Source organism: Brugia malayi (genome assembly GCF_000002995.4).
Source record: "Brugia malayi strain FR3 genome assembly, contig: Bm_v4_Chr4_scaffold_001, whole genome shotgun sequence".
Lineage (NCBI taxonomy): Eukaryota > Metazoa > Nematoda > Chromadorea > Rhabditida > Onchocercidae > Brugia > Brugia malayi.
Window position 1 is genome coordinate 7666784 of NW_025062478.1, and position 21699 is coordinate 7688482.

Genomic DNA, 21699 nt, shown 5'->3' on the forward strand with positions numbered 1-21699 from the left:
GTTCATTATCATCATCATTCATCGGCTATTACTAATGGAAGCGGACATATGATTCATACACTGATATAGCACAGTGTTATCTGAGACTGATCCGAAAAAAAAGCTGAAAAAGAAGTGTTTGTCCACTCTTTATTTTGACATTTGAGAATGGTGTTGCTGTTTCTCTGATATCTTCATTCAAAGACAATATTTATTGACCTTTAAACTCCAGCAAAGATCAGAGGTGGTAAACAGGCGGGAAGGAAAGAGAGGAAAAAAGTGGGAAATGGAACAATGAATTGTATTCTCTAATGTTTATTTAGTGAGTATCAGTGGCCCAGCAAAGATCAGCTTAACGATTCTCTCCATCATCTTAGCTTTTCTCATTACTTTCTGCTTTTGCTATTTTATGATTAATTAAAGTTCGGGCTAGAAACTGTACTTCATTCATTTCTCACAATAAACTTCTAAAGTTTATTGTTGCTGTATTTTCGGTGTGTGCACCACTTATTTCTTTATAAAATACTGCAGCTAAGCATTTAACTTAATTAAATTGGTTAATTAACTTATTTCTACTATGGCATCACGGAAACAAAATAATTAGGATTGAAATAAAAGTTCGGCTAGAAGTTGTAATTCATGGAAATCATGAATTACGAATATTTTTGGATCTTCAGAAATTATCAAATTTAAATAATCTGCTCCTGGAATTATTAATTTCCACCACTGATTTCCAAAATAATAAATTCAATTTTTTTCATGCAGTCAGAAATAATATGCTTTAATTTCTCATTATTTTTAAGCATTGCAGTACTTACATTATGTTTCAATTATTTGCTAGTCGACTTTATGCTTTTAACGTTATTTTTATCAATGTCAAATATTATCTCAACTTAATATATAAAGGATTTCAGCTGATAAATGGTGATAATGCTAGTACCATCTCTGATATGGACAATCGTAGTATTCAGTTGTGTCGCTGCGAGACCTGTAATTTTTTTGCTTCATCAAGAGAATTTTTTCCATATAATTCTCTACAGTATATTGAATTAAGCATTACTGAAAGGTCCAAGATTTATAAGAATCAAAGATGAGCAGAATTAAATTTAATAATTTCATAATCTAGAGTTTTCGAATTATAGAAAAACTAATTCAAACATAATGTTTAATCTTTGAAAAAAAGCATTTGTAATAAATCTCGAATTCAGTGGACTTATAAAAAGTCACTTATGAAAAAGGTTAGGAATTGTTCAGAAAAGCTATGGGAATGCGTTTGATGTACAGAAAGCAAATGCAATGCAAAAAAAGATGGAAATATCAAGGAAAGGGCGACATTTGCAAATGAATTTAGAAACTTCAGAAGCTATTGGAAAAGTTAGCGGTGATATACTCATAAGGTATTTAAAGCATATTTGCTAGATTTTTTTTTATTGATCAATTGAATGAACGATCTGTTAAGTAAACAATAAATGACTAATTAGCCGATTATGCTTGTCATTATTTGAACTAATGTTTAATTAATAAACTACAGAGAAAAGAGAAACTATGAAATGCATGACTGGCTAACGCAAGAGCAGAAACAAGAAATTCGAGCGGTTAGTTTAAAATGTATCTGGAAGGAAGTTTTCATAGTGGTAATAATTCAGCATCATTATCTTAAATTTGAAAGATTATAGAAAGATTCAAACACAAATTTTTTGTGAATAAAAAACGAAGTTTTTTTTAGATGGAATCCGAGGGATTGCCTAGGAGTGAAATCGTGACCAGAATACTTGGATTTTTCTCTAAATTGTTATCTGAAGAGAAAGATAAGTGGAATGAAGTGTACAAGAAACAATGTATTGAATGGATTGGGACGGTAAAGCAAATTTAACTGAAACTTCTGAAAATCTGTTTTTGAAAATTTAACTCTTTGATGTTAAAAAATCAGTTTCTAGTAAAGTGTTTGTATTAAGCGCAAAAAAGTAAGTTTTATGTGTAATGAATAAAGCATTCAGGTTGCTAACGATAGTGAGATAGCTGAGCTAGAAGCTTTAAGAAGCAAAAAGAATGTCAAAGAATACGAAGCAAAATTGAGTGAGTATAAAAGTCGTCTATCAGAAAGTGAACAAGATCAGATCAACTTGTGGCAGGTACCTTTTATTAAAGAAAAAAAAGTCTAAGAATAAAATAAAAAAATGCTACCTAATAAAAAATGAACCACGAAGTGAATTTAGTTCTTTTATCAAAAAAAAAAACTTTCACTGTTTAAAATTAGAACTTACTAGGATGGTTGCAACAAGTTAAATAGTTTGGATATTCAACAAGGTACGCATCATATGATGTCTCGACGTGATCTATCACAAAACAAGGAAAATGCTTATCTTCTTTCTAATGAACAGATTGCTTTATTAGACGATATGAGAGCTAGTGGAGCCAGCGAAGAGGACATAAAACGCAAAGTAAGTTCATTTCTTTACCCATCTTTACATTAATTGCAGATAATTTACTTAGTAAATATTTTTGACGATATTATCTGATCTGCGGTCATACTCATTCAACATTTTTATTTTAACATTTTAGGATTAAAATTAAGTGTAATTTGGAAAATAATATTCATCTTGTAGTAGTAGTATAAATTATTATGGACTTCTTGCAGCTGGAACAATATTATTCGGCATTTCCAGAGCACAAAAGAAAGGAAGTAGATCATCAGTTCAAAGCGAAATGTATTCAATGGATACAAGATGTAGCGAGTTTTCATGAAATTCAATTGTTTATCAATTCATTTGAGGTGAAATATTTGATTTCTAAAATTAGTAATTTCGAAGCGTAAATTTGAAATTGGGATTCAAAGACCTGAATTTACAGAAATTTTGAACAACTCAATGAATATTTAAAGAATTTGAAACTGTAATTTATGCTAATCATACTTTACCCATATTATATTCTATCTCTGGGCAACTTCTTCCCTAAATGTCATGAGTACAATAACATTGCTATCACTATTTCTATGCTGTAAATTAAAGTAACTTGCAGAGAAGAAATCGATTAGTTTTCAACATCTTACTTGATGAGTATTTCGACCGATTGCCTAAAAAACAACAGAATAAAGAACAATATACCAAAGGTTATTAACGAAATGAAGAGTGTTTATTTAATTTGATATAATATTGAACAGTTGGTTGAGTTGAAAATTATCATTTCAAATTTTCTTTATCCGGAAGAGATCCGTTTTACAGATATATGTCGTGAAATGTGGAGAGAAGCAATGAATTCCAATCGTCGGAAGCGTTACGTGGATGAAAAATATAACGAATGGATATTATGGATGACCGATGAGCAGAAGCAAGAATTGCAACAGATGCGTGATAATGGGTCATCGTTTGATGAGATACACAAAAAAGTTAATGGGCATTTTCTTAAACTTCCTGAAACGATGCAAGAAGAACTCATAAATGATTATAAGGTATGAGTAAAAGAATTCACTAAAAGATGATTCGGTTCAAAGTGGTTTCGCAACTTCATACTTATCTTAATTCTATATTTTCTCACTTCTTGATAGTTTATAATAAGCATTTTAAAAGACAGCGACTGTTCGTCATTTATATTTAGTCCATTTCTTTCTAAACTTTGTTCTGTTGGATTATTTGAAACATTTGAAATAAAATGCTGATTTATTGATTCTATTTTTTTCTCCCTTCTTATAATTCTCTAGCTGTGATTAGGGTAGGTAAAAGAAGATCATGGAATGATATTTATTATAGCTCAAATTTCATCCAAACTCAATTTTATTTGGAATTGCAACGTTAAGCATAATCTGTTGCTGTTTTCTAGAAGAAGTGTAGGAAATACTTTGTGGCATTGGCAAGCAAAGACGAAATTGAAAAGTTACAAGCCGTCCACGACGAAACTAATCATCTCGAACATGAAAAAATCATTAATGAAATTTTGCATCGACAACCACAAAATGTACGAGACAAGGCTTATAAATTTTATCAGGTAGATCATCTCATATTTTTTTTTTGGAAAGAAGCTCTCTTGTATCTTTTCCGCACAACTTGCATTTGTGAGTTTTCTTCTGATCGCGTACTCCAGTATCTCTTACAAAATAAGATTTATCAGTTCAGAAAACGATTACCATGCAATTGCTAGAAACACTTAAACTTGAGGACACATCGATTAAGCCATGATTTTGAAATTTTTAAATGAATTTCATGGTAACACGTTCGATACAATTTCATTTATAGCTAATCTACTATTGTTTTTGAGCCAAAGAAGTTTTAATCTGGTAATTCTCTCAAATAAAAGATAAGAAAATGACTATAAATAAGTATTAGTAATCCTATAAGGTCACTGACTTATACAATGATAGCATATGAATAAATAATAGTTTGACAAAAGTTGCTAAAATATTTTCCTATTACTGAAATGTTATTAACTATCGCACTCAGGCTTGGTCAGAAATTCTTGATATGCCAATGAGTTAATTGTTACTTGCAGTGATATCAATCTCTTTTTAGTCTTTCTTGTATTTGCCTTTCTACTGAGTGATTTATTTCTTCTTCACACTAAAACAGCATGTCAGATCACTGGTGATATAATTGTTTTGCAATTTCATCCTTCTATCTTATTACGTCTCACCAAAAATATCTAGTAGTATCTGGTGGCCATGCTAAGGATAAAATTAAGAAGAAATAATAAATGAATAACAGCGCTTTCAGTGGTAGTTTATATTATTAAATTCTTTTAATTGCCTTCAAGTTGCGATATTTGCAGATATGTGATGATGTATATCACAAACAGTCTAATCGATCAAAGCGTGATATTGATCACCTAATGGAGAAACACTTGCGATGGCTTACACCTGAGCAGAAGGCAGAAATCAGGCAGATGAAAGCAAGCGGCGAATCACTATCTTCAATTAAACAGAAGTATAATATTCATAGTACGGAAAATATTACTAAAAGATACACTCGCAAAAAGTCGTAATGTTGACTTGCAATGAAAACTAGGATTTGCAAAAACAAACAAACTTGCAAATTGCATACTTATAGAAAATCTCAACTCTGAAATTGTAAAATTCGCTATATCTTTCGCATAAAGTCATTTGTTAAATAAAAAATTTTCAACTTCAGTCTTAAACGACTTTCTTTCCGAAAAACCCATAACTTAAGGAAAACTATAATTTTGCATACTCACCCTTTAGATTATTCTCCTATATCGCAGTTATGGGAACTGATGAACAACTTCATACCGTTGAAAAAACTAAACAGTCTTGCTATGCTTGGCTCGAGAACGTCACTTCCGTGGAGGAAAGAATCGAACTGGAAAATTTACACCACACTGATCATTCTGCCTGCAAGTGGAAGGTACTTACACACTCATAATACTCGTAATACCAAACCGTTAAAGTTCATTGATTTTGATTTTAAAATGCTTTATATCTACTCCATATACGTTTGTGGTAACCAGTTCGTCCTTAGAAGCAAAATTACAAAAAATCTCAAAATAGATGAATTTGTGTTTCGAATAAGAAAATGTGATTTAGGTCCGAGAGTACATCAAGCGTCTATCGCCGCAAAAGCAGCAAGAAGTAAATAAAGATCTGGAAATTTGCGAACATATATGGTACAATCAAGGCAACCACGGCAGTGGTCATGAACATCATCATCATCAGCATCGAGGAACTCGATTGCTTCATCCGCAGATATATACGGAAACAAATAGTCGAAGCAAACGAGATAACCATGAGCATAGTTTAGATGACTATTTTCGGACGCATCTAAGTTGGCTTACGGATGCCCAAAAGGATGAAATCAGGAAAATGAAAGAGGAAGGTAAACAAAAAATGGATATGCAGAAAAAAATCCTTGACTACTACGAAAATCTAACCGGTGACGGAAAGAAAGAAGCTGGTGAGAAACTCCGTGGAGGTTGTCGTGAATTATTGAGGCAAATTGTTGGTGATGAAAAGATGGCTGAATTAAAACAGATGAAAGAATCAGGACTCGGTCAGGAAGAACTGAGAGCTAAAGTAGATGAAATGCTGGAACATGTTACTGATGAAGCCAAGAAGCAAAAAATTCATGAATATGGCCCTGCATGCCGTAAAATCTATGAGGATCGACATAAACGAGATAACCATGAGCATAGTTTAGATGACTATTTTCGGACGCATCTAAGTTGGCTTACGGATGCCCAAAAGGATGAAATCAGGAAAATGAAAGAGGAAGGTAAACAAAAAATGGATATGCAGAAAAAAATCCTTGACTACTACGAAAATCTAACCGGTGACGGAAAGAAAGAAGCTGGTGAGAAACTCCGTGGAGGTTGTCGTGAATTATTGAGGCAAATTGTTGGTGATGAAAAGATGGCTGAATTAAAACAGATGAAAGAATCAGGACTCGGTCAGGAAGAACTGAGAGCTAAAGTAGATGAAATGCTGGAACATGTTACTGATGAAGCCAAGAAGCAAAAAATTCATGAATATGGCCCTGCATGCCGTAAAATCTATGAGGATCGACATAAACGAGATAACCATGAGCATAGTTTAGATGACTATTTTCGGACGCATCTAAGTTGGCTTACGGATGCCCAAAAGGATGAAATCAGGAAAATGAAAGAGGAAGGTAAACAAAAAATGGATATGCAGAAAAAAATCCTTGACTACTACGAAAATCTAACCGGTGACGGAAAGAAAGAAGCTGGTGAGAAACTCCGTGGAGGTTGTCGTGAATTATTGAGGCAAATTGTTGGTGATGAAAAGATGGCTGAATTAAAACAGATGAAAGAATCAGGACTCGGTCAGGAAGAACTGAGAGCTAAAGTAGATGAAATGCTGGAACATGTTACTGATGAAGCCAAGAAGCAAAAAATTCATGAATATGGCCCTGCATGCCGTAAAATCTATGAGGATCGACATAAACGAGATAACCATGAGCATAGTTTAGATGACTATTTTCGGACGCATCTAAGTTGGCTTACGGATGCCCAAAAGGATGAAATCAGGAAAATGAAAGAGGAAGGTAAACAAAAAATGGATATGCAGAAAAAAATCCTTGACTACTACGAAAATCTAACCGGTGACGGAAAGAAAGAAGCTGGTGAGAAACTCCGTGGAGGTTGTCGTGAATTATTGAGGCAAATTGTTGGTGATGAAAAGATGGCTGAATTAAAACAGATGAAAGAATCAGGACTCGGTCAGGAAGAACTGAGAGCTAAAGTAGATGAAATGCTGGAACATGTTACTGATGAAGCCAAGAAGCAAAAAATTCATGAATATGGCCCTGCATGCCGTAAAATCTATGAGGATCGACATAAACGAGATAACCATGAGCATAGTTTAGATGACTATTTTCGGACGCATCTAAGTTGGCTTACGGATGCCCAAAAGGATGAAATCAGGAAAATGAAAGAGGAAGGTAAACAAAAAATGGATATGCAGAAAAAAATCCTTGACTACTACGAAAATCTAACCGGTGACGGAAAGAAAGAAGCTGGTGAGAAACTCCGTGGAGGTTGTCGTGAATTATTGAGGCAAATTGTTGGTGATGAAAAGATGGCTGAATTAAAACAGATGAAAGAATCAGGACTCGGTCAGGAAGAACTGAGAGCTAAAGTAGATGAAATGCTGGAACATGTTACTGATGAAGCCAAGAAGCAAAAAATTCATGAATATGGCCCTGCATGCCGTAAAATCTATGAGGATCGACATAAACGAGATAACCATGAGCATAGTTTAGATGACTATTTTCGGACGCATCTAAGTTGGCTTACGGATGCCCAAAAGGATGAAATCAGGAAAATGAAAGAGGAAGGTAAACAAAAAATGGATATGCAGAAAAAAATCCTTGACTACTACGAAAATCTAACCGGTGACGGAAAGAAAGAAGCTGGTGAGAAACTCCGTGGAGGTTGTCGTGAATTATTGAGGCAAATTGTTGGTGATGAAAAGATGGCTGAATTAAAACAGATGAAAGAATCAGGACTCGGTCAGGAAGAACTGAGAGCTAAAGTAGATGAAATGCTGGAACATGTTACTGATGAAGCCAAGAAGCAAAAAATTCATGAATATGGCCCTGCATGCCGTAAAATCTATGAGGATCGACATAAACGAGATAACCATGAGCATAGTTTAGATGACTATTTTCGGACGCATCTAAGTTGGCTTACGGATGCCCAAAAGGATGAAATCAGGAAAATGAAAGAGGAAGGTAAACAAAAAATGGATATGCAGAAAAAAATCCTTGACTACTACGAAAATCTAACCGGTGACGGAAAGAAAGAAGCTGGTGAGAAACTCCGTGGAGGTTGTCGTGAATTATTGAGGCAAATTGTTGGTGATGAAAAGATGGCTGAATTAAAACAGATGAAAGAATCAGGACTCGGTCAGGAAGAACTGAGAGCTAAAGTAGATGAAATGCTGGAACATGTTACTGATGAAGCCAAGAAGCAAAAAATTCATGAATATGGCCCTGCATGCCGTAAAATCTATGAGGATCGACATAAACGAGATAACCATGAGCATAGTTTAGATGACTATTTTCGGACGCATCTAAGTTGGCTTACGGATGCCCAAAAGGATGAAATCAGGAAAATGAAAGAGGAAGGTAAACAAAAAATGGATATGCAGAAAAAAATCCTTGACTACTACGAAAATCTAACCGGTGACGGAAAGAAAGAAGCTGGTGAGAAACTCCGTGGAGGTTGTCGTGAATTATTGAGGCAAATTGTTGGTGATGAAAAGATGGCTGAATTAAAACAGATGAAAGAATCAGGACTCGGTCAGGAAGAACTGAGAGCTAAAGTAGATGAAATGCTGGAACATGTTACTGATGAAGCCAAGAAGCAAAAAATTCATGAATATGGCCCTGCATGCCGTAAAATCTATGAGGATCGACATAAACGAGATAACCATGAGCATAGTTTAGATGACTATTTTCGGACGCATCTAAGTTGGCTTACGGATGCCCAAAAGGATGAAATCAGGAAAATGAAAGAGGAAGGTAAACAAAAAATGGATATGCAGAAAAAAATCCTTGACTACTACGAAAATCTAACCGGTGACGGAAAGAAAGAAGCTGGTGAGAAACTCCGTGGAGGTTGTCGTGAATTATTGAGGCAAATTGTTGGTGATGAAAAGATGGCTGAATTAAAACAGATGAAAGAATCAGGACTCGGTCAGGAAGAACTGAGAGCTAAAGTAGATGAAATGCTGGAACATGTTACTGATGAAGCCAAGAAGCAAAAAATTCATGAATATGGCCCTGCATGCCGTAAAATCTATGAGGATCGACATAAACGAGATAACCATGAGCATAGTTTAGATGACTATTTTCGGACGCATCTAAGTTGGCTTACGGATGCCCAAAAGGATGAAATCAGGAAAATGAAAGAGGAAGGTAAACAAAAAATGGATATGCAGAAAAAAATCCTTGACTACTACGAAAATCTAACCGGTGACGGAAAGAAAGAAGCTGGTGAGAAACTCCGTGGAGGTTGTCGTGAATTATTGAGGCAAATTGTTGGTGATGAAAAGATGGCTGAATTAAAACAGATGAAAGAATCAGGACTCGGTCAGGAAGAACTGAGAGCTAAAGTAGATGAAATGCTGGAACATGTTACTGATGAAGCCAAGAAGCAAAAAATTCATGAATATGGCCCTGCATGCCGTAAAATCTATGAGGATCGACATAAACGAGATAACCATGAGCATAGTTTAGATGACTATTTTCGGACGCATCTAAGTTGGCTTACGGATGCCCAAAAGGATGAAATCAGGAAAATGAAAGAGGAAGGTAAACAAAAAATGGATATGCAGAAAAAAATCCTTGACTACTACGAAAATCTAACCGGTGACGGAAAGAAAGAAGCTGGTGAGAAACTCCGTGGAGGTTGTCGTGAATTATTGAGGCAAATTGTTGGTGATGAAAAGATGGCTGAATTAAAACAGATGAAAGAATCAGGACTCGGTCAGGAAGAACTGAGAGCTAAAGTAGATGAAATGCTGGAACATGTTACTGATGAAGCCAAGAAGCAAAAAATTCATGAATATGGCCCTGCATGCCGTAAAATCTATGAGGATCGACATAAACGAGATAACCATGAGCATAGTTTAGATGACTATTTTCGGACGCATCTAAGTTGGCTTACGGATGCCCAAAAGGATGAAATCAGGAAAATGAAAGAGGAAGGTAAACAAAAAATGGATATGCAGAAAAAAATCCTTGACTACTACGAAAATCTAACCGGTGACGGAAAGAAAGAAGCTGGTGAGAAACTCCGTGGAGGTTGTCGTGAATTATTGAGGCAAATTGTTGGTGATGAAAAGATGGCTGAATTAAAACAGATGAAAGAATCAGGACTCGGTCAGGAAGAACTGAGAGCTAAAGTAGATGAAATGCTGGAACATGTTACTGATGAAGCCAAGAAGCAAAAAATTCATGAATATGGCCCTGCATGCCGTAAAATCTATGAGGATCGACATAAACGAGATAACCATGAGCATAGTTTAGATGACTATTTTCGGACGCATCTAAGTTGGCTTACGGATGCCCAAAAGGATGAAATCAGGAAAATGAAAGAGGAAGGTAAACAAAAAATGGATATGCAGAAAAAAATCCTTGACTACTACGAAAATCTAACCGGTGACGGAAAGAAAGAAGCTGGTGAGAAACTCCGTGGAGGTTGTCGTGAATTATTGAGGCAAATTGTTGGTGATGAAAAGATGGCTGAATTAAAACAGATGAAAGAATCAGGACTCGGTCAGGAAGAACTGAGAGCTAAAGTAGATGAAATGCTGGAACATGTTACTGATGAAGCCAAGAAGCAAAAAATTCATGAATATGGCCCTGCATGCCGTAAAATCTATGAGGATCGACATAAACGAGATAACCATGAGCATAGTTTAGATGACTATTTTCGGACGCATCTAAGTTGGCTTACGGATGCCCAAAAGGATGAAATCAGGAAAATGAAAGAGGAAGGTAAACAAAAAATGGATATGCAGAAAAAAATCCTTGACTACTACGAAAATCTAACCGGTGACGGAAAGAAAGAAGCTGGTGAGAAACTCCGTGGAGGTTGTCGTGAATTATTGAGGCAAATTGTTGGTGATGAAAAGATGGCTGAATTAAAACAGATGAAAGAATCAGGACTCGGTCAGGAAGAACTGAGAGCTAAAGTAGATGAAATGCTGGAACATGTTACTGATGAAGCCAAGAAGCAAAAAATTCATGAATATGGCCCTGCATGCCGTAAAATCTATGAGGATCGACATAAACGAGATAACCATGAGCATAGTTTAGATGACTATTTTCGGACGCATCTAAGTTGGCTTACGGATGCCCAAAAGGATGAAATCAGGAAAATGAAAGAGGAAGGTAAACAAAAAATGGATATGCAGAAAAAAATCCTTGACTACTACGAAAATCTAACCGGTGACGGAAAGAAAGAAGCTGGTGAGAAACTCCGTGGAGGTTGTCGTGAATTATTGAGGCAAATTGTTGGTGATGAAAAGATGGCTGAATTAAAACAGATGAAAGAATCAGGACTCGGTCAGGAAGAACTGAGAGCTAAAGTAGATGAAATGCTGGAACATGTTACTGATGAAGCCAAGAAGCAAAAAATTCATGAATATGGCCCTGCATGCCGTAAAATCTATGAGGATCGACATAAACGAGATAACCATGAGCATAGTTTAGATGACTATTTTCGGACGCATCTAAGTTGGCTTACGGATGCCCAAAAGGATGAAATCAGGAAAATGAAAGAGGAAGGTAAACAAAAAATGGATATGCAGAAAAAAATCCTTGACTACTACGAAAATCTAACCGGTGACGGAAAGAAAGAAGCTGGTGAGAAACTCCGTGGAGGTTGTCGTGAATTATTGAGGCAAATTGTTGGTGATGAAAAGATGGCTGAATTAAAACAGATGAAAGAATCAGGACTCGGTCAGGAAGAACTGAGAGCTAAAGTAGATGAAATGCTGGAACATGTTACTGATGAAGCCAAGAAGCAAAAAATTCATGAATATGGCCCTGCATGCCGTATAATTTTCGAAATGCCTGGGCTGTTGCGGAATAAAAGGGAGCAAGTGAATGATAACATAATGCAACACAGTGGTGTGTACTTACAATGGCTTACTGACGAAGAGAAAGACGAAATTGGAAAGGCGACAGGAAGAAGCAGGTCGGGAGCCGAAATACTGAAAGCAATCTTTTCTTACTATCAGAACCTTCATGGAAAAGAGAAGGAAATAGCTGGAGAACGCCTAAAATTGGTATGTGAAGAGGTCATCAGGAGTTTAGTGTACGAAAATCGATTAAGTGAATTACAAGCGTTGGAAGATAATGACTCTGCAGTGAGTGAAATGATGAAAATGTTGTCAGCAACGATAGATAAGTCAAAGTTCATACAAATCAGAGCATATCAAACTGCCTGTAATAGAATCTTCGACTCGGGACAGATAGTAAGAACGAAGCGCGAACAGAAAAATCATTCATTAGATGATTATGTTGAAATGAATTTAAAGTGGCTTTCAATGGATCAAAAGGAAGAACTGAGAGAAATGAAGAGGAATGGTAAATCGAGGGCTGATATGATTGCTAAGGTGTTTCATTATTACGATGAATTATTGGGAGAAGCGAAAGAGTATGTCAGTGAATTGCTGAAAGACGGGTGTCGACAAATTTTAAAAGAAGTTATTGGTGAAGATCGTTACAACGAATTGGCAAAACTAAGGAATTCGGGTGCAAATATGAATGATTTGAAAGGAAAAGCTGATGCAATGTTGATTGAAATAACAGATGTAGAAAAGAAAGAAAAAATTAAAATTTACGGGTCCGGTTGCAAAAGAATCCTTGCAACAGCAGATCATAAACATTCATTAGAGGATCATTTCAAAACGGATCTGAAATGGCTTACGAAGGAACAAAAGGATGAAATATTAAGGATAAAAGAGGAAAACAAATCGAAAGTAGATATTCGTGGAAAAATATTGCATTTCTACAAAAGTCTAAATGAGGAAACTAAAAAGGAAAGGGCTGAATTCCTCAGCGGTGTATGCGACGAAATGATTGCGCACGTTTTCGGTGAAGAGAAAGCAGCAGAACTGAAAGAATTGAGGAAATCAACTAGTGCTGTCGATGAAATTAAGCGTAGGATGGATGTATTGATTGAAAGAATTGAGGATGATGAGATGAAAGCAAAAGCACGGGAATATGGTTCAATTTGTCGGAAGATTTTTGTTGACAATCAATATAAACAAAATGAACATTCGATGACACATTACTTCCGTACACATCTGAAGTGGCTTTCTGGAGAGCAGAAGGAAGAAATCAAGCAAATGAAAGCTAACGGTTAGTTTCATCCATTGAATTTTCAATGTTTCAAGTAATTAATTCGGACAAAGTTATCAACTAAGTTATCATATCAAATTATTAATTCATCACAATAGATTTTTATAGGTTTTTTAGCCATTCAATTATAATTCCAAGAAATTTAAAATTATTTATTCTTAACCTCTTGTTATGTCATCTTTTGTTATTGACGCTTATTGATTGCAGGAAAAAGTCGTGAAGAAATCCAGTCCAAAATTTTTGAGTTTTTTGAAAGTGCGAGCGGTGAAACAAAGAAATATGCTACTGAATCACTAATGGAAGGTTGCTACGAATTATTCAAAATGATTGGCGGTGAAGAGAAGGCTGATGAGTTGCATGTTATGATACAAAGTGATTTAGCTGCAAAGAAGATTGAAGAGAAAATCACTTCAATTATCGATTCTATAGATAATGAATCGAAGAAAGCTTATGCTAAAGCTTACCTAACGCCATGCATGCATCTCCACAATATCCGTATGACTAGACAAAAGCGAGGTTCATGTTTGTTTAAATTCATTAATTTCCTGTATCAGTAAAAAATAATGCTTACTAACTGGATTACTCAAATAGATATTTTACACTTTAGAATTTGCAAGAGATAATCCTTAAGCATTCTTTAAAAAATAGCGTATTGGGATGAATTTGTCACGAAATGTGTAACTTAGAATTTTTTTTGGTATAGTTAAAGTCTCAGTGTATTATATATATATATATATATATATATATATATATATATATATATTTTTCACATCAATAAGAATTTTGTTTTGCAGGGAATGTTATTGCAACAGTGAAATGATAATCGGATCACGAATCTAATATCTTTCAAGGTCCTAAGATCTTTGTTTGTCTAAATTTTAGTCACTGCTCTCTTTATTATTACTTATTTTTTTTTTGTTTAGTTTTTTTCTCTCTTTTTTTTTTTTGAAGAAAAATCTGAGTTTCATTGCATCAGTAAGCAACCATCATTACACAAACACTTAAATATTTTTTATTACATGGAAGTTTTTTTTTTTTTTTTTTTTTTTGTTTTAGGAGTATAGTGGTTGCTGTTATCATTGAAACTTTGTTGAGTAATAGTTGTGTTCGAAATTATTAATTTAAAGAATGAAATACCATTTTTTTACCATTTCTGTAAAATCCATGCATTTTCCATTGAATAAATATTTGTTATAGAATGGAATTGCTCTTATTTTATTGGCTTTGCTTTTCACATCGGAAGTATGCATAGCTAGTAAAAATGATAATAAATTTCATTTCTTGGTTGAAGAAACCAGTGGAGAAAACTTTAAGATGTTTGTTAATAAGCACATCAGTTGAAATGAATTTGAAACACTTAACTCTAACTCTGAATTTAACTTTATTCATGTGACTGTCTAGTTTTATCCATAATACGCATGTCTAGCAAAATGAATTAATAAATTGGGGATAAAAAATATAATTCCATTCCCAAATGCAAAATGAAATTAGGAGGCATTTTTTACAATTTTTCAGAATTTTAATTTCAAAATTTGTTTACTATAGTAAAACTCAGTAGCTGACAGGTCTCAACTGGAACAATCATTTTTTAGGATACAATTGCGGTAGGTAAGTAAATTCAAATTCCCTTATTAAATTAGCTAACTTTGAAGCAAGAAATTCTCAGTAGCTGATGGATGTTTTTTTGCAGCGTTTTAGTAACATTGATAGCAAACTCAAGTTCAAAGATTTGATAAACCAGACTTTACAATAAAGAAATAAAGTTTGTGAAACACTTTGAAAAGAATTTTCTCGAGGAGCAGAAATTATGAATGGGAAGAAAGTTTGGAAGTGGCTTTCATTTTCATTTGTAGGATAAGTGAGCGTCAGTTGTTCCATCGCAAAAGTTACTTGCAAATGCTGTCTAATATGCTATACGCTTTTCCATAGAATCCTTGAGGCTTTCAGGAAGAACAGGTGGTAATCCCTGAAGCTGAACTAGAGCCCAAGCTCGAACTTTTCTTACCTATTCCTATAAGTAATTCATTCACCCGTGGTTTTATCAGCAGCGATTGCAACCATGTGGCTTTTCCTTTTAAAATTCTGTCTTCTGTGCCTTTTTCCTAAGTTTACTACGGTTGGTTTATTTTTTAAAGTTTTATGAATATTCAAATTTAGACATTTTTTAATTCAATTTATATGATATTAATATTATTGGGCAATGAAAAAATTGAATTAGAAATACCAATTTTTAAAATATTACTACATTAATAAAACTAGTATTATCAAAAATTATGTCAGAGATCTGTTTTGACAAATTGTGTTTTGATGCAACACCCTCAAAAATTTGAATATCAAAGAAATACCTGAGGATTGCAGTATGCATTTTTCGTCAATTCTTTCATTCAGATGAATTATTTTATCATGTAAGCTTTCTATCTAAATTAGTTATATGACATATTTACTTGTTAGATGTACTGTTTTATAATACAAAAAAAAAAATCATTAAATTTATTGGTGCAATTTATTTTCCACCAAAACTTTAAGTTTTTGTAAATCTTTTTTTCCTGCTTAAATTACTACTTTCTAATTCAAAGTTGAAATTATAAGAATGCTTTCAACCTGATACGTTATAATTACTATAAATAGGTTAATATCATTTTGGACAGCATCAAAAAAAAACTTCCAGATATCTCCAATTTAAGATGCAAACTTAAAAAATGAAACTTGCCAATTTTCAAAAACAAAATTTCTCATTTCCATTTTCGTACTTGCTCAAATTCTCCTATTTTCAACAAAAATTTTGTTGCACTGAATATTGAAATTCGATGTATTGTCGTGTACGGATATCATTAATTTTGACATCTATTTTGACGAAGTATTCATCAAAATTTCAAAGTAAAGTTCTAATTAGTCAATTCCTGAGTAGGAAAAGTAAAATCAAGTGAATTGAAGTAGTATCTTTCAAGCTAGTACCTTATAAAATTTTTAGTGGAAAAATTGAACTAAAAAAACAAACTACTTCAGGGCAGTTAAAAAATTCAAAAATATTTCGCGGTCGCAAACGAAAAAAAATTATTTTAACTTAATTAATTTTTTTTTTGGTCAAGGCATAAAATTTATCTTAGTCCAGATTCCATAAAGATCGGAAATATCTGAAGTCATATTTTCATTTCTCGTCTTACATGATAAGAATGCGTTAATTAATGGTCTTCGGAACAATTGATAGTTGAATACCCGCCTCAGTTATGACCTTTTTAGATCATAAGAGGGGATACATTTACTGATTGATTTCCAACTTTTTTTTTTTTTCATTTTCATCGATTGCTTTGCAGTGATATTTGCTTCCAAGTTTAATTATCACTATCTTTGTGCTTTAAAAATGATAATATTTTGTTGTCTCCAATCCTTTTATTATCATTATTGCTTTTTATTTTTCCTCTGTGATGCACCATTTCATAGACCGGCGATATAAAAAAGTTGAAGGATGTATGAGAGCAAATATTTTTTCTTTTAAAATTTTTCAGTAGAAAAATTTAAATCTTTATTGAAAATATAAAAGTACATCATACACTCAGATAAAATAGACTTGCTAAAGATCCAAAACTGATCATTATAGCTTCCAAATGAAATTCGAAGGATATCACTGGTGGCCCAAAATGATTATGTTGACAAATTCCTTACACAAACTGAGCGGTCAAAACACTGGAAAAGACCGGTAATGATTAAAGGAAATGCTCAAGTGACAATTCAACGGATGGAACCTTTAAATTTCGAATCAGACGAAAGTTAGTACCTGCCACTATTGTCTTCTTCTTACCTGATAACTGTTCAGGAAACAGAAGTACCGAACACTGCAGAATAAAACAGTGGGAAAATTAAGACTGCATTCATTTACTAGTGATAATGCTTCAGTGCGCCGCGATGTTAGTGTCATCAAAAATCATTATGAATTGGTTTTAAGAGTTTTTCTTTTCTCATACCTGGCTTCGCCTAAATTCTTTTTTAGGTGAAGATGTGGTGTTGGCTATTCTAGTTGACAAGCATACAACAGAAAAAAAAAGTGTAAAATGGGAACGAGTTGGTAATTTAAATATGTGGAAATGGTTGACCATAGAGCAGGTTTATATGCTCAACAAGCTATATAAAACAACAGGTGATGTAGGATTGGTGTTAGAAAAAACATATGCTCAACTACTTATGACCGATGGTGGATTGAGAGAATTGGTTAGTTCAAATTTTAAATTTTGAACAGTGTTATCTCGGATTTTTTATCACAATAACTAATATGAAACAGAATTAAATGCTGCCTTTTGCATCTTTGATTAAGCAATCTTGTAAAAATGGCAGTAGAATAAATGATCAACTGTTATTTACTGTTAAGACTTGACTTTCGATGAGTTTCTGGAGAAAATGAAAAGAAAAAGGGAAAATTACCATTTTTCCGATTCTAAAGGAACATTTTTTAGATTAGCTTTGTAGTTTATTTTTTCATTATTTCTGTCAATTAATTTTAATATTATTTTCATAATTTTAATTAGTTTCATGATTATTCATCTAATCTATTTTACCACTTGATCATAATAAGCACCAGATTTACGCTGCTGTTATATTCTATTTGTCACGATTATACTTCTAGTTTTAGTACTGAATGACAGTCTCTGCAAAAATTTGAACGGAAATTAAATGCAAAATTATGATAAGACTCTTATTATAAAAACTTTTTTTCATCAATTTTGCTAAATGAGCAAAATTGTCCATTTTAATCAACAAAAACAGCAAGCGATTGATTTTCCATCGTTCGGTTCTGATTTAATTAATAATTACGATTATCAATCCCAAACTACCATTTCTAGGCAGTACGAAGCTTTCGAGAAACATGCAAAGAGCTATTGCGAGTAATATTGGGCGATGAAAATTATGATTTAGTTATGGATATGTACGACTTTGGTCGAACAGGAGAAGAAATTAGAGAGAAACTGAATCAGTTTTATGTGCAATTGAGTGAAAGGAATAAAAAGTATGCTAATATGGTAAACATTTCATTTGAATAGAGTATTGAAACCAAAAACAAAGTTTATAGGATTTTAAAAAATTTTTTAGCTCTTACTGTTTATTTTAAATTGACTAGCAAATATTTCTTAGCTATTGTAAGAGAAAAATGAAAATTTTCAGATTGCTCCAACTTGCATGCTAGTTTATAATATTTATGGGTTATCATCAGTTCGATCTCCAAGGAAAATCAATGAAGATAATTTATTCGTCAAACAAATGCATTGGTTTACGAGAGAACAAGTAAAGTTTAAACAAAAAAAAAATTATTTATTCAGGTTCGTCAAATTCAAACATATGTCTGCTAGGAGTTTGCACGGACGAATTTCAGGAAATCGAAATTGAAGCGATGCAAGCAGAAGGAGCAAGAAATGAAAACCTTTTAGCAAAAATTTTAGAGTATTACGAAAACCTCGATTCGTTAAGCCAAGAAAAAGTATCCGAGTAATGTTTTTTTTAAAGAAATTAGTGGATATTAAAAATCAATGATATTAACTAAAGGTTAAAGTAGGTATTGTAAAAGTTAAAACCGAAGGCAACTAAACCGAAAAGTTTCATTTTCTGTTCCATGGTTGCTTGTTCAGTTTTAAAATTTTCAGAGAATTAAAGCAGTTTTGTCAAAATCGAGTGGAACAACTTCTTGGAACTGACGGACTCGAAATACTTAAATCTACGTACAAAGAGTCAACATCTGCGAAACTATTATTAACTAAATTTACTCAGTTAATTGAAAATTTAACAAATGAAAACGAGCGTATCGAAGCGAGCCAAGTAGGCGTTCTTTGTCAGAAAATATATGATGCTGAAAGTTTCGACTTTGGAGAATTAATGTCGTGGTTATCTCCTGATCAGGTTAGTTCTGTTAACATAAAGCGGGGATTTAGGACTTAAACACAACTTCTAAAAAAGCTTATAAAAGTAAAATCTTAAACCAATTGTTTTAGCCTTAACTTAATACTTTTAGATTTCTTCTCCACTGACAAACTTCAAGAAATGAGATTAATGTCTGGAATACTTTTATTTTTCAGAAGCTCGAACTAGGTCATTTAATTCAAGATCATGAAATAAGTGATGATGCTGTTTATGAACGCATTTTTGAATTTTATGAAAAAGCTGAACACAAGAAGAAAATGGATGCACGAAAGATCATCGAATCTAAATGTAAACGATTTGTTCGTCGGATGTTTGGCAATGAAATTGCTACTGTAAAATTTTATGGAAATATAAAATTTATTTTTTACAAAGGAACAGAATTAATTTTGCTATTATTCCATCTCTTTTCCTACTCTTTACTATCCATTTTGTTTCACGATTTGTTTGTGATTTTTGACAAATTGTGAACTTTTCGGCAGAAGTTGGAAGATCACCGATTAGACAAAAATTTCACAGCACAAATGCTCAGTGCTGAGCTGGCAACATATGCTGCTGAAATAAAGGATAAGAAAAACAGAATAAAAGCCGAGTAAGTCTTACTTTACATTTAAAAATTATTACGATATTTAAATACCAAGTTAAACGATATTTAATTTTGAGTGATATTACTTTACTTCTCTAATCTATCATCTAGAAAATCCATTCCAATTTGCAATCGGATCTATTTTGGCTACAAGGGTGATTGTTTTTGCAATGGTCATTCGTCCGTTTGTGGTCCATTCACTCACGAGTGTCTGAACTGTGCTGATAATACATACGGAATACAATGTGAAAAGTAAGCTAAGGAAGATGTCAGTTTTGATGCAGACTTTTGATGATAAAATTGAAGGACTAAATTTATAATCAAAACTTGTTTTTTTTTTCCTATCAGAGAATTAATTTTATTGCTTACCTGGACAGAAATCTGGTTGCTTAGAAACAATAAAATGATAGGGATAGATCGAGAGGTTTATTATTTAGGATACAACAGTTTATTTATCTAAAATTAACATTGCGAGATCAAATTACATCATTATTACCCTCATCAACACATCAAGCATGTTGCTATTTTCGCGATCAAATATCTTTTTAGATGTTTAGATGGATTTGAAGGGAACGCTTTAATAGGTGAAATAGGGTGCCTGTCAGTTGAAAAAAACAATGAGTTCACAGAATGTTTCTGCAACAATCATTCTACTGAATGTAATGGGAACGGCGAATGTTTTGTAATAATTTCCACATTTTTTTAGAGAGTTAATACTATTTAATTGTTGACCATTATGATGGATTCAGTTGAGCAGAACATGTTTAGAATAATTAAATGAATTGTTTAGAGACTAATCAAGTAACAAGAAGAAATTTTAGCATTAGTTGAGTGCAACTGAAATAATGACTGAGTTTAATATACTGGGAGAACTCGCATCTCTGATATATCTTTCCAACTTTCAAACAATAACTGCGTTGCTATAACTGATGGACTCTCGTTACAGTCCTGCTTGCATAACACAACTGGAAACCAATGTGAGAACTGTGCGGAAGGTTTTTACGGTGATGCGACACAGGGCACTGCTGAGGATTGTATTCCATGTCCATGCCCGTAAGTTTCTTTAGTCTAGAAGCTGAAATACTCAGGAAATATCCGGAGACAATTGGTGGCTTTTGATGGTCCAGATCAGTTGACCCTCGCGGCAAATAGAATTTCTGTATGTGTCTCCTTCTGTTCATCGCTTTTTATAGACAGTTTACTACTAATTATAGTATATTGTACTATAAGTATACTATATCATGTGCATACTGTATGATTTCAAAACGTTGAAAATTTGTAACAAAAGTGTCATGTCTCAAAGGATTAAGCTTTTTTGTTTCAATACAAATAATGGATTTTAAGGGATGGTGGAGATTGTTTTATAAACGGTGATGCACTGGTGGAATGCCGAACTTGCCCCAACGGAACCTATGGCAGCACATGCGAATTACAGTTACAACCGAAAAAAAAACAAGAATTCCTGAAATTATCGTCATAGGAAAATGATTTGGTGTTAATCTTTATGTGAATTTTTCTTTCTGAATTCCAGTTGCTTATATTTAATTTGCTTTTTTAGTAACAACGCTTGATCTTTTGCTACATCAATTTACAGCAAATATGCTGTATCTTTGGAAGAAAACAATATGATAAATAAATAGCCAATGGTTGCTTTAAAATTTTGCTCCTAATTGTAATTTGATTTGCTCGTTACGGAAGAAAGTTTTTAAAAGAACTGAATTTTTAAGTTCTGGTTTAACATGAATCACTTTTTTTGAAAGCATGGAATCATAGGTACATTAGTATTCAACAAGGAAATATTAATGAGTATAAATATTGATTACATTATCAAAAATTAACATCTTAGCAATCGAATTCTTAACTAAGAGTTAATTCACAAATCTCAATCAAAGG

The 21699-nt window shown here is 33.6% G+C and overlaps 2 protein-coding genes across 2 annotated transcripts; both read left to right on the forward strand.

Annotated features, from left to right (window-relative positions):
• Positions 1 to 900: 900 nt before the first annotated feature.
• Positions 901 to 14139, forward strand: Bma-npa-1 (Uncharacterized protein; the record flags this gene model as incomplete). The annotated part of the gene is made up of 15 exons (XM_043082043.1): positions 901 to 969; positions 1234 to 1376; positions 1511 to 1574; positions 1706 to 1837; positions 1977 to 2111; positions 2247 to 2420; positions 2618 to 2752; positions 2998 to 3088; positions 3201 to 3427; positions 3796 to 3960; positions 4738 to 4892; positions 5168 to 5330; positions 5510 to 13319; positions 13527 to 13835; positions 14114 to 14139. The coding sequence occupies 15 exons, from the start codon at positions 901 to 903 to the stop codon at positions 14137 to 14139; spliced, it is 9798 nt and encodes a 3265-aa protein (XP_042937977.1).
• A 1239-nt stretch (positions 14140 to 15378) lies between these two features.
• Positions 15379 to 21286, forward strand: Bm6083 (Laminin EGF-like; the record flags this gene model as incomplete). The annotated part of the gene is made up of 13 exons (XM_043082044.1): positions 15379 to 15435; positions 16918 to 17086; positions 17308 to 17525; positions 18155 to 18331; positions 18474 to 18593; positions 18682 to 18794; positions 18950 to 19202; positions 19379 to 19555; positions 19703 to 19812; positions 19918 to 20058; positions 20356 to 20488; positions 20753 to 20859; positions 21151 to 21286. 13 exons carry the CDS (start codon positions 15379 to 15381, stop codon positions 21284 to 21286), a joined length of 1911 nt encoding a protein of 636 aa, XP_042937978.1.
• Positions 21287 to 21699: the final 413 nt, after the last annotated feature.